Source organism: Pan troglodytes, chromosome 12, assembly GCF_028858775.2.
Source record: "Pan troglodytes isolate AG18354 chromosome 12, NHGRI_mPanTro3-v2.0_pri, whole genome shotgun sequence".
Classification (NCBI taxonomy): domain Eukaryota; kingdom Metazoa; phylum Chordata; class Mammalia; order Primates; family Hominidae; genus Pan; species Pan troglodytes.
The window spans coordinates 61,513,729-61,527,878 of NC_072410.2; the positions used below are offsets into that span (position 1 = coordinate 61,513,729).

The 14,150-nt window shown below is 41.5% G+C and overlaps 1 protein-coding gene across 7 annotated transcripts in view; it reads left to right on the top strand.

The window, feature by feature from the left end:
• Positions 1-13,935, top strand: part of USP34 (ubiquitin specific peptidase 34) — a 283,157-nt gene extending 269,222 nt beyond the window's left edge. For all 7 annotated transcript variants that reach the window (XR_010149508.1, XR_010149509.1, XM_016948585.4 and 4 more), the window contains 5 exons: positions 8,472-8,551; positions 10,784-10,924; positions 11,028-11,171; positions 12,331-12,490; positions 12,697-13,935. Coding sequence is in view for 5 of the 7 variants with exons in the window: in XM_016948585.4 (XP_016804074.1) it covers positions 8,472-8,551; positions 10,784-10,924; positions 11,028-11,171; positions 12,331-12,490; positions 12,697-13,304 (1,133 nt within the window). In the remaining 2 variants the exon portion in view is untranslated. The remainder of the gene's footprint in view (positions 1-8,471; positions 8,552-10,783; positions 10,925-11,027; positions 11,172-12,330; positions 12,491-12,696) is intronic.
• Positions 13,936-14,150: the final 215 nt, after the last annotated feature.

Sequence of the window (14,150 nt, forward strand, 5' to 3'; positions counted from 1 at the left end):
TGTAATCCCAGCACTTTGGGAGGCCAAGGCGGGCGGATCACGAGGTCAAGAGATCGAGACCATCCTGGCCAACATGGTGAAATGTCTCTACTAAAAATAAAAAAATTAGGCATGGTGGTACGTGCCTGTAGTTTCAGCTACTTGGGAGACTGAGAGGCCAGAGAATTGCTTGAACCTGGGAGGCGGAGGTTGCCGTGAGCCGAGATCAAGCCACTGCACTCCAGCCTGGTGACAGAGCGAGACCCAGTCTCAAAAAAAAAAAAAAAAAAGAACTTTCTATGAGGATGGAAATATTCTTTGACTGTACCACCATGCACAGTAGTCAATAGCCCATCATTTGTGAGTGTTGAGAACTTGAAATGTGACTAAGGAACTGAATTTTTACTTTAATTTTAACCAAAATAAATTTAAATAGCCAAATGTGACTGGTGGCACAGCATTAAATATAAATCAAAACCTCCACAAATTGAGCAAGAAAAAAATTTTTCTTGGTTAATACAGAAAATTGGACATTGTCTTAGATACAAAGTTCTTAGGTCTTAGACAAAGACCTAAGAACTTTCCTATTGTTTCCTAAAAACAATCCTATCATTAATGCCTCCTATAAATGGAAAGAGTTGTGTCCCACAGTTTGAGCTGACCGAATGACTGTTTCCAAGGAGAGGCCCAGGAAAGGGCTTGAGAAAAGAAAGTCCACATTAATGACCACACAGAGTTGGTAGAGAATTTTAATTTGTATAATTTCTTCAAGAAATTATATTTGGCAACAAGAAATGAAAAGGGTAAGTTTAAATTGGTTATATCTTTAATCATTTGAACGTTGAGGTTACATGTCCAAGGGCCACAATATTAAAATATTGTGACCATTGGTGAGAACATCTCAAGACCTATAATGGATTGCAAGTCATTTCCAGTTATGAGGAAAAGTCTTTGTGGTAATTTTTATATGGGCAACTGAGCAGATCTTAAGATTGGTTAGAGGATAAAGAGAAATATATAATAATTACAGATTTGAATTGCAGAGAACAGTAGAGTTGCAGATACTAAATAATAAGCAAGAGGGTTGGAGTGTTTTTGAAGTGAGGATGGTGAGGGGATGGGGTTGGAGGAAACGGAAAGAAAGGGAAAGAGAATTCAGGACGGGTGAACAAAGCTGCCAACTGCCATCTGAAAAAAACTGTGTCGGCAAGTATTTTGATACTTAAAAACAGCAGAAGCCTGGGCAACATGGGGAGACCCCTTCTCTACAAAAACATTTTTTTTAATTAGCCACATGTGGTGTCACACACCTATGGTCCCAGCTATTCAGGAGGCTGAGGTGGAAGGATCACTTTAGCCCAGGAAGTCAAAGCTGCAGTGAGCTGTGATCACACCACTATACTCCAGCCAGGGCAACAGAGAGAGACCCTGTCTCTCTGCATGTGCACACACACAGGTTTAGCCTAAAAAAGCTCTCGAAAAAGAGCAATGGTAAGAGGGACTGGCACTGCTGATTTGTAAAATACTTAGTAAAGTTACGGTAGTTTTTATTTTATTTTTTAGAATTTAATAGATACTTCACAGTTCAAAATATCAGAAAGATAAATATCAAGATATCACAGACCTTTTCTCACCATTTTTATTTTTTATTTGTCCTTTTTTCAAATGTAGATGTTTTTCTCCCTTATTTCACAACAGTAAACTATAATGATTAAAACCATGTAGTATAGGTTCAGAAATACATAGGCAAAGCAGTGGGTAAATAGCCTCAACAAACATAAAGATACATGAGGACTTGGTAGATGATAAAGATGACATCTCAAATTGGTGGGAAATAGGTGGTAGTGACATAACTGGTTAGCTGTCTATGGGGCAAATCTTTAATATGTCACTCTTTAGACCAAAATTAATACCAGGAGGATTAAAGACTTCATTGGGGGCAGGGCACAGTGGCTTGCGCCTATAATCCCAGCACTTTGGGAGGCCGAGGTGGGTGGATCACCTGAGGTTAGGAGTTCGAGACCAGCCTAGCCTACATGGCGAAACCCTGTCTCTACTAAAAATACAAAAATTAGCTGGGCGTGGTGGCGGGCACTTGAAATCCCAGCTACTCGGGTGGCTGAGGCAGGAGAATCGCTTGAACCTGGGAGGCGGAGGTTGCAGTGAGCCGAGATGGCGCCATTGCACTCCAGTCTGGGCGACAAGAGTGAAACTCCGTCTCAAAAAACAAAAAGGACTTAATTGTGGAAAAAATCATTGAAATATTAAAGGAAAACATAACATCACATGAATACCACCATGAGATTTGAAAGACCATGCTACCTAGGACACAAAACCCAGAAACAATAAGAAGTTGAAAGTTTGGACTACATAAAAATTGAAAATACTACATGGCGAAAATGCCATAAACTGAATTAAAACACAAACAGCTAATTGGGAAAATGTTTGCATACTTAACAGATAAACAGCCAACACTGCCAATATATACCAAATTTTTAGGATTTGGTAAGATGATGAAGAACGTTAAGTAAAATCAGCAAAGGACATGAATAGGCAGTTTACACACAAAAAAGTGTTTGGTAACCACATGAGAAGTTGCCCAGACTTACTAATAAAGCAAACAATTTGAGACAGAGTGTCACCCTGTTGCCCAGGCTGGAGTGCAGTGGTGTGACCTTGGCTCACTGCATCCTCCACCTCCCGGGTTCAAGCAATTCTCCTGTCTCAGCCTCCCAAGTAGCTGGGACTACAGGTGCCCACCACCACACCCGGCTAATTTTTGTATTTTTATTAGAGATGAGGTTTCACCATATTAGGCAGGCTGGTCTCGAACTCCTGACCTCGTGATCCATGTGCCTCTGCCTCCCAAAGTGCTGGGATTACAGGCATGAACCACTGCACCCAGCCTATTTCTCTCTCTTAAAAAAAAAAAAAAAAAGTCTATCAGATAGGGTGAAGCTCAGATGATACCCATATGGTTTGGGGAAAGAAGAGATCTTATAATGGAGTGCTAGTCAAGAGTCCATTTGGGAGGCAATTTGGCCTCCCAATATACAGAGGATATTTATTTTCACTTTGGTTGTAATGGGTAAAAACTGGAAACAACCCAAATGTCTATCAGTAGGAGCTTGGTTAAGTAAACCATAGTTTACCTATATTGAGACATGAAAACAAATAAGACAGGAATGTTCATTGAATTACATAAAAATGTAAAAATAATATGCAGAATATAAACATTCTTATAAACAAGGGGAAAATCGCTCTTAGTACATGTACAGAAAAAAGTAGAGGAATTTTACTCTATAAGGATGAAATTATAGAATGCTTTCATTTTCTAGGTTAAATATATCTGTAAGGTTTAAATTAATTGTAATGATTATGCATTGGTTTTGTAATTTTAATAAGTTATTTTAATATTATGGAAAACTGGTACTGCCGGCCCGGCACAGTGGCTCACACCTGTAATCCCAGCACTTTGGGAGGCTGAGGCAGGCAGATCTCACCAGGTCAAGAGATCGAGACCATCCTGGCCAACATGGTGAAACTTTGTCTCTACTAAAAATACAGAAATCTAGCTGGGCGTGGTGGCGCGTGCCTGTAGTCTCAGCTGCTTGGGAGGCTGAGGCAGGAGAACCATTTGAACCTGGGAGGTGGAGGTTGCAGTGAGCTGAGATGGAGCCACTGCACTCCAGCCTGAGCAACAGAGTGAGACTCTGTTCCCCCCACCAAAATAGAAGGCGGGCTTGGTGACATGCACATGTAGTCCCAGCTACTCAGGAGGCTGAGGCAGGAGGATCACTTGAGCCCAGGAGTTCAAGGTTACAATGAGCTGTGATTGGGCCACTGCACTACAGTCTGGGCAACAGAGCAAAATCCTGTCTCAAAAGAGAGAAAGTAAGTATTAAGTAAACAATAGTACAGGTGATGGCAGATGTGAAGAAAATCATGAAAATGCTAACAAATGGACTGAAGTTGGCGGAAAACATTGAAAAGCTTATGGGCTTTGGAATCAGATAAATCTGGGGTAGACTATAGTCTTAACTATATCAATACTGACTTTGGAATGAATTTGAGAGGATTATATAATCTCTGTGAGCCTAATTTCCTCATCCAAAAGAAGTGCAAAATTAGGATAAAACGATGGCTCTCAAAATTGATGAGAAAATTTAATATAATGATCTGACATACCTAGAAAATGTTCATTTCCTTCTTTAATTGTTGTTGTTTTGAGACAAAGTCTCACTCTGTCCCCCAGGCTGGAGTACAGTGGCACAGTTTCGGCTCACTGCAACCTCTGCCTCCAGGGTTCAAGTGATTTCTCCTGCCTCAGCCTCCTGAGTAGCTGGGATTACATGCCCAACTAATTCTTGTATTTTGTTTTTTTTAAAATAGAGTCGGGGTTTCACTATGTTGGCCAGGCTGGTCTTGAACTCCTAACTTCAAGTGATCCACCAACCTTGGCCTCCCGAAGTCCTGGGATTATAGGCGTGAGCCACCACGCCTGGCCTATTTCCATCTTTACTTGTAAAATAGAGATACTTATAACAGAATACCACTTCAAAGTGATTAGAGATCATAAAAGGCCTCCATGGTATTTTTTGTTTGTCGTGGTAGTGCTGGCTTCTTGGTAGTTGTGGAAAATAGATACAGAGATTGCTTTGTATTTAGCTGGATGTGATGACTCACACCTGTAATCCCAGCACTCCGTAAAACCGAGGCAGCTGGATCACTTGAGCCCAGGAGCTCAAGACCAGACTGGGCAACACGGCAGAACCCTGTCTCTACAAAAAATAGAAAAATTAGCTGGGCGTTGGAAGCACACACCAGTAGTCCCGGCTACTCGAGAGGCTGAGGTGGGAGAATCATCTGAGCCTGGGAAAGTCGAGGCTGCAGTGAGCCAAGACGATGCCACTGCAACATGCTTTGGGCAACAGAGTGAGACTGTCTAGAAAGGAAAAAAAAAAAAAGATTGTTTAGGGCTGGGTGCCATGGCTCATGCCCATAATCCTAGCACTTTGGGAGGCCAAGGCAGGCGGATCACTTGAGCTCGCGAATGGGAGATCAGCTTGGGCAACATGGTGAAATCTCGTCTCTACAAAAAATACAAAAATTGGCCGGCGGTGGCTCACGCCTGTAATCCCAGCACTTTGGGAGGCCAAGGTGGGTGGATCACGAGGTCAGGAGATCGAGACTATCCTGGCTAACACAGTGAAACCCCGTCTCTACTAAAAATACAAAAAAAAAAAAAAAAAAAATTAGCCAGGCATGGTGGCGGGCACCTATAGTCCCAGCTACTTGGGATGCTGGGGCAGGAGAATGGCATGAACCCGGGAGGTGGAGGCTGCAGTGAGCCGAGATCGCGCCACTGCACTCCAGCCTGTGCGACAAAGCGAGACTCCATCTCAAAAAAAAAAAAAAAGTCGTGCATGGTGGTGCATACCTGTAGTCCCAGCTACTCAGGAGACTGAGCTGGGAGAACGGCTTGAGCCCAGGAGGCAGAGGTTGCAGTGCTGAGATCGTGTCACTGTCCTCCAGCCTGGGTGATAAGAGCCAGACCTTGTCTCAAAAAAAGAAAAAAAAATTGAAGATTATTTTACTTTGGGGGGATAGTAGGGGAGAAATGACTAGAGAAATTGCAGTATACAGTCTGCTTGCCCATAAGAGGGTTAATGTCAGAGCAGCCTCTAGTTCAGAGGTTAGCGGGTTAGCAGACTCTTTTTGCAAAGAGGGGACACTATATATTTTAGACTCCACAGGCCACAAGGTCTCTGTAACATACTTTGTTTGGCTAATGGTTTTTTTGTTTTGTTTGAGACAGAGTCTGGCTCTGTCACCCAGGCTGGAGTGCAGTGGCACAATCTCGTCTCATTGCAACTTCTGCCTCCTGGGTTCAAGTGATTCTCCTGCCTCAGCCTCCTGAGTAGCTGGGATTACAGGTGTGTGCCACCACGCCTGGCTAATTTTTGTATTTTTAGTAGAAACAGGGTTTCACCATGTTGGTCAGGTTGGTCTCGAACTCCTGACCTCATGATCTGCCTGCCTTGGCCTCCCAAAGTGCTGGGGTTACAGGCATGAGCCACCATGCCCAGCCTGGCTGATTTTTTTTTTTTTTTTTTAACAATCCTTTAAAAATGTAAAAGCCAGCCAGATATGATGGCTCATGCCTGTACTCCCAGCACTTTCAAAAGCCAATGCAAGAGGATCAATTATGCCAGGAGTTTGAGACCAGCCTGGGCAACATGGCAAGACCCCATTTCTACAAAACTTTTTGAGAGAGTTTGCTCTGTCACCCAGACTGGAGTGCAGTTGCACAATCTCGGCTTACTGCAACCTCTGCCTTACGGGTTCAAGCAGTTCTCCTGCCTCAGCCTCCTGAATAGCTGGGATTACAGGTGTGTGCCACCACACCCGGCCAATTTTTGTATTTTTAGTAGAGACAGGGTTTCATTATTCTCCTGCCTCGGCCTCCCAAAGTGCCGGGATTACCAGCGTGAGTCACCATACCTGGCCCAAAACTTTTTTTTTTTTTTTTTTTGAGACAGTTTCACTCTTGTTGTCCAGGCTGGAGTGCAATGGCACGATCTCGGCTCACCGCAACCTCCACCTGCCGCGTTCAAGCAATTCTCTTGCGTCAGCCTCCCAAGTAGCTGGGATTACAGGGATGTGCCACCACGCCCTGCTAGTTTTGTATTTTTACTAGAGACGGTTTCTCCATGTTGGTCAGGCTGGTTGCGAATTCCTGACCTCAGGTGATCTGCCCACCTTGGCCTCCCAAAGTGTTGGGATTACAGGCATGAGCCACTGCGCCTGGCCCCAAAATATTTTTTTAAGAAAATTGTCCCGGCCTGCAGTCTTAGCTACTACGGAGGCTAAGGTGTAAGGATCACTTGAGCACAGCGGTTCGAGGCTGCCCCTGATCTGTGATCACGCCACTGCACTCCAACCTGGGCAACAGAGTGAAGACACTGTCTGTCTCAAAGAAAAAACCATTCTTAGCTCACAAGTCCATATAAAAACAGGCCATTGGTCAGATTTGGCCTGAGGGCCATAGTTTGCTAACCCTTCCTCTACTTTGATGAGTAATTAGGATACAGGAACATGGGAACGTAGGAACTCTCTTCCCTATAGCCACAGATGTGATGACATGTCCTTGTTTACCTGTGTGTGTGGTGATACCGTGGTGGGTATCAAACACCAACCAGATTAGGTTAGGATAAAGGGGAAGTAGCGTTTCCTTGCCTCTTGCGTCTAAAGGGACTCATCTTGACAGGAAAATAAATTGGCTTACCTGTGGAAGGGATCCTAGGCATCCTTGGTAAGTTCTGAGTGAGTGACCTGAATTGCCTGTGTAGGATGTTCTCAAGTCCTTGGTCTAACCCACGGTTTGGCAAATTACAACCCACATGCTGCCTGTTTTTGTATAACCATGGCTACCTGCTAGCTAAGAATAGTTTTCGTATTTTTTAATTTTTTTAAAATATAGAATATTTTCTGACATGAAAATTATGAGATTCCCATTTCAGTGTTTGTAAAGTTTTACTGAAAGACAGCCACACCCATTTCCTTACTCTTGTCTAAGGCTGCCTTCACACTGCCTCAGCAGGGTTGAGCTGTGTTAACAGAGCATGGCCACAAAGCCTCAAACACTATTTGGCCCTTCCCAGAACAAGTTTGCTGACTCCTTGTCTAACTCAGTCTTTTCTTAACTGGAAGAGGATGGTCTGTGTTATATTTCTTCTTCTCCATGATTATACTTCCCCTGGGGACCCTAGGGGATGTGGAAGATGGGAAATTCATTTAGGACTGTGGTAATGAAGCTTCTGTACTTTCAGAGATAGGATGACAGAGGATAGGGGCACACATCTTAGTGACATATTTTACATCTGGAATAGTCAAGAAGTGGAGAAGTAAATTCATAGAGGTTCCAAATAGCACTCTCTGACATAGTGCCAGATGCGGTCCACTCAGAAGATCCTGGGAACAAGCCAAGAAACTGGTGTTAAGGGCCGCATTTACTTAAATGTACCACAAAGGTCATTCTATCTTTGAAGAAAGAAGGTAAAAGAGGAAAGATATGTTTAATTCTCCACATCTTTTTTTTTTTTTAACCTTTCCCCTCCTCCCTCCTGCAGTCTAGCCACCCTATGAAAATTATTTAATAGGCAGAGTGGTACCTTAATCCAAGAAAGATTTGGAGCCACTTGCAGTAACTTTTTCTTTTCCCAGATAAAGTTCTAATACTCAAAAAAGAAGAGTTGATTTAAGTCCCATATCCTTCAGGAATGAGGTATAGGATATAAATAAATTCAAAGTACCACATTCTAAGATATTTCACTAAACATTGGAATGAATTTTTCCCCTTTATGTACTTTAAAATATAGAAAATATGCAGTTATGACTAGAAATAGCTGTAATATTGTACCTGCAGAGTTGAGTATCTCACTAGTATAATTTATAATTATAACCTATTCTGATTTCTTTTCAAATATTAGGTGTCCTAGTTGCCTATGAAGGTTTGCCACTTCATCTTGCACTGTTCCCCAAACTTTGGACTGAGCTATGCCAGACTCAGGTAAAGAAAATGAGTTTTAGATGATTGGTCTTTAATCTTATCTGACCAAGTGGTCAATAATTTTAGGAACAATGGGTTGAAGACTTGCTGAAAAGTGGGGACATTTTAGAATCTTGATAGGTAAAATATGAATGAATGAAAATACTAGCTATTACATATTAGGCATCTAGTTTCCCTTTCATTTTTTAACTTAAGTAGATTTCTATCATAGAGGATATTTTAAATAAGCTGGTTATAATTGAATTTCTCATTTATAGATGTATATCAACAGTTGTGGGGAAAATCCAAAACAGGGAGATAGTGGGGGAAAAGGCACTTGCCACTTCTTCCTCTCCTTCACCTCCCTGTCTCTACCTCTTTTCCACCATTCCAAAACCTCTAGCAGAAACCCTGTCAGCAGTCTGTCCTTTAGCTTTTCATAATGTGTAGTTTTTCAGGGGTCTGATGCACTTGTTTTCTTACAGCGATCTCCTTGAAAACAGGAAAGATTACTGTTCCTACCTTAAGTGTCTAAGAGCCAACTCCTTAAAATTAAGTGGCTGCATAAATAATGCTTGTTAAGTTACAAAGGCAGAATTGGGAAGAGGAGGAGGTACTAATGTTTGGCTCATTCCTTGGATCAGGCATAAAGGATCCCCACTACCTTTCAGTCCCTGAAAAAACTGTTGATTGTACTGCCTGGTTGCATCTGCTTTACCCCATTGGAAGAGATGAATTTATTCACCTTCCTTAGGTGCAACCCTTGACCCACATCATGCTTTCCTGAAGTATTTTGAGTCTGGTTCAGCCTCCTACCAGGCTGTAGTGTGCTCTGGATTCTCCTAGATGTTTGCCATCCTGTACTCTACTGGTGGTTTCTCTACTTTTCCAAAACAGAACTCAAGTGTAGAGACCTTACCAGAGTCATCTCCATCCCCTCAAGAAATGCCACTTTGTTCTCTACAGTAGAAATCTTTCAGAGGCTAGTATACACTGATCTTAGCTCACTTGACTTAGCATACAGTAGGCATTCAGAAAATGACTTTATGAGTTGATTTTTGAGCTGAGTGTTCTGTTCAGTCAATTGGAGATCTCGTTTTCCCTCTCCACCGCTACTGCTGTTCTTTTTCATTCTTCCTGATTTGGGTAGTTTCTTGGTTTCTGTACTCTCCCACTACCTATTGCTCCCTATTGCCTTCTCTACTTCTGCATCGCAGGACTCCCTTCGCTTGACTTCTTTCACAGACAGAACTCACTGTGCCCCCAAATTTCCCTTAAAACAAAGCCTAACCATATAAGGCCTCCAAAGCTTCCAGTGCTATAGAAGCAGCCATCCTGAGCAAGAAACAGAGGCAGAGGCACAGGCTGTGACTGGTAGACCAAGGCAGGTTTTTCCTAGTGTTAAGGATCTCAAGACCTGGGTCTTGGTCCTACATGAATCCTAATTTCTTGACTGACCTTGAGTAATTTACTTATGACAGCTGCTTAGTCTAATAAAATACACATATATGCATATATATATAATCTAAATTTTGTCCTATTTAAAAAATGTATTGCTTTTTTCCATATAAATTATTAAAATGCACATTTAAATCTATGGAGTGTATCTGCTTAAAGACATACTACTTGTGTGTAAGAGCCATGACTATTTGAAAACAGGAAAACCAAATTTTAGTAAAATTTCCATATATTGAGACCACCGATTCTGTGTGGGATAATTAGGAAAGAAGATTTATTGTTTACCTTTGCAGTGTTTATGGGGGGAAAAGGTATTTACAGAATTACTGTTGCTAGCGAGAATATACAGTAAAGTTTAAAAATTTTTGGAGAATTGATTTTGATTCTTAAAATGTGTCTTTTTGCAACATATGCTCTGGTTACCTATAAGTACATTAATTTGGCCCTTGAAAACATTCACATCCTATTCTTTGTTAGCCTTATTTTTCCAGTCCTTGTTAACTCTCTCAGTGCTGGATAATAAACCTGCATTTCTTTTAAAACATTTGTTCAGTTTCGGCATCAGTGTCTTCCCCCAGCACTCCCATAATCTAAATTAGTAACATTTTACTGTATGAAAAATAGTTGCTGTTAACTAAATTCAATAGGTGAGTTAGACATGGCTTTTCAAGTAGGATTTTCAGTGGCTTCAGATTCCATCATACACAAGTGTATGTTTTTTCTGTGTAAGTTTTTTCCGTGTAAGTTTTTTCCGTGCTCAACCGTAAGTGCTCAACCATCTTCTCCCCACTTTAGTCTGCTATGTCAAAAAACTGCATCAAGCTTTTGTGTGAAGATCCTGTTTTCGCAGAATATATTAAATGTATCCTAATGGATGAAAGAACTTTTTTAAACAACAACATTGTCTACACGTTCATGACACATTTCCTTCTAAAGGTACGTAGTACTTTGGAAACTCAGTGTGTCATTTCCAATTAGTTAATGCTTGTGGTTTCATTATGCTGGTCTTTTGGAGATTTTTTTAAATCTTCTTTTTCAGGTTCAAAGTCAAGTGTTTTCTGAAGCAAACTGTGCCAATTTGATCAGCACTCTTATTACAAACTTGATAAGCCAGTATCAGAACCTACAGTCTGATTTCTGCAACCGAGTTGAAATTTCCAAAGCAAGTGCTTCTTTAAATGGGGTAAGAACTATGCAGAGGCGGCGGCACACACTTTTAAGCTGTCCTTCAGTTAACTGTGTGGCCTTCATATGATTTTACTCTCGTAACTTTAACTTACTGATTCAAACTCTTAAGCCATGTACGACAAAAAAACAAATTTTAAATACACGTTCACTATGCCTTATCACCTTGGAAGCTACAAGCTGGTATCATTAAATGCTGAAAGGTAATAAAGGGAACATCTTAGTGGTCTTATCTCTACTTGGGTATATTTTTGGAAACATTACTTGTGATGTTTCTATTACTGCCTATGGCTCCTATGTAACTGAAACAATTAATGATCTACTGATTTAAAAAGGCAGTTAAATCTAGAGCATTAGTTGCCTTGTGCAGACTCCCATGACAGCCATGTCCTAGAATAATGGAACACTCTGGAAATGGGCTAGAATGTTGAGCAGCAGCCTCCCAAATCACAGTATGCATAAAAGCCAGAACAGATGACAGAGCTCAGTAAGGAAGACCTTACTATTTGTGACATCCATCAGAATTTAACTTGAGAAACTGATTTCAAGGTTTGTTTTTAAAATTCTTACATTTCCTTTTCCATTTTTCAGAAAACACTATTTCAGGCTTTGGTCTGACTTACTGGTTCGTGGGCATAAAATAATGCTATTAGTGACTTTAAGAACTAATGAGGCTGGGCACAGTGGCTCATGCCTGCAATCCCAGCATTTTGGGAGGTCGAGGCCGGTGGATAACGAGGTCAGGAGATTGAGACCATTCTGGCCAACATGGTGAAACCCTGTCTCTACTAAAATAGAAAAAATTAAGCCAGGCGTGGTGGCAGGCGCCTGTAGTCCCAGCTACCTGGGAGGCTGAGGGAGGGGAATCGCTTGAACCCGGGTGGTGGAGGTTGCAGCGAGCCGAGATTACACCACTGCACTCCAGCCTTGCCAAAGAACAAGACTCCATCTCAAAAAAAAAAAAAAACAACTAATGAAATGCTGTAGTATCTTAACACTGGCTTTCTGGTTTTATCATTCTAAGAATCCCAGAGAAACCAGGGTATTCTTAGGAAAGAATGGATTCCTGGGAAAATAAACATCTGCAATTAACTGTAAACAACTGCATCAAAGTGTTGGCTTTAGAATTTGAAATGTTCCTATCTGGGTTTTTGTAGGACCTGAGGGCACTCGCTTTGCTCCTGTCAGTACACACTCCCAAACAGTTAAACCCAGCTCTAATTCCAACTCTGCAAGAGCTTTTAAGCAAATGCAGGACTTGTCTGCAACAGAGAAACTCACTCCAAGAGCAAGAAGCCAAAGAAAGAAAAACTAAAGGTTAGCTTTATGGACTACTATCATTACCTTTAGGGTGGGCGGAGGGAGTAATACACTTGGTGTAACTGGTTTAATAGTTGTGTGTTCATCTGAACCTCCTAAATATAAATGCTAGAAACAAAATTAACTTCCCACATCCCCCCCTAACCCTAACGTGATCTTAATGACTTTCAGAGAAGTTTCCCTTTTGGCATGTGTTTTCACAGATGATGAAGGAGCAACTCCCATTAAAAGGCGGCGTGTTAGCAGTGATGAGGAGCACACTGTAGACAGCTGCATCAGTGACATGAAAACAGAAACCAGGGAGGTCCTGACCCCAACGAGCACTTCTGACAATGAGACCAGAGACTCCTCAATTATTGATCCAGGAACTGAGCAAGATCTTCCTTCCCCTGAAAATAGTTCCGTTAAAGAATACCGAATGGAAGTTCCATCTTCGTTTTCAGAAGACATGTCAAGTATCAGGTCACAGCATGCAGAAGAACAGTCCAACAATGGTAGATATGACGATTGTAAAGAATTTAAAGACCTCCACTGTTCCAAGGATTCTACCCTAGCTGAGGAAGAATCTGAGTTCCCTTCTACTTCTATCTCTGCAGTTCTGTCTGACTTAGCTGACTTGAGAAGCTGTGATGGCCAAGCTTTGCCCTCCCAGGACCCTGAGGTTGCTTTATCTCTCAGTTGTGGCCATTCCAGAGGACTCTTTAGTCATATGCAGCAACATGACATTTTAGATACCCTGTGTAGGACCATTGAATCTACAATCCATGTCGTCACAAGGATATCTGGCAAAGGAAACCAAGCTGCTTCTTGACATTAGGTGTAGCATGTCTACTTTTAAGTCCCTCACCCCCAACCCCCATGCTGTTTGTATAAGTTTTGCTTATTTGTTTTTGTGCTTCAGTTTGTCCAGTGCTCTCTGCTTGAATGGCAAGATAGATTTATAGGCTTAATTCTTGGTCAGGCAGAACTCCAGATGAAAAAAACTTGCATCTTCAGTATACTTCCTAAAGGGCAATCAGATAATGGATATGTTTTATGTAATTAAGAGTTCACTTTAGTGGCTTTCATTTAATATGGCTGTCTGGGAAGAACAGGGTTGCCTAGCCCTGTACAATGTAATTTAAACTTACAGCATTTTTACTGTGTATGATATGGTGTCCTCTGTGCCAGTTTTGTACCTTATAGAGGCAGATTGCCTCCGATCGCTGTGGTTCTTATTATCAAAATTAAGTTTACTTGTATACGGAACAACCACAAGAAATTTGATTCTGTAAAGAATCCTCTTTAGCTGTGGCCTGGCAGTATATAAATGGTGCTTTATTTAACAGAATACCTGTGGAGGAAATAAAGCACACTTGATGTAAACATAATTGTTTTATTTTTATTGACATGACTGATTGCTATTCTGTGCACTTAATTAAACTGATTGTGATGACTTTTCATTTGTTTACATACGTTGCTTCAGTCTTCTCAGGTGAAAGTAGTGAGAAAACCGTGAAAGAGGGGGAAACAAACATTTATCCATTATATGCTGTTTCACTGGAAGTGTTACCAGCAGTCCACAGAACTAATGTGTCCCCACAGACTTCTCAATCCTCTCCATACCGAAGTGCAAAACCACAGCAGGGAGATGTGGAGCAAAACACAGCCAATTTGC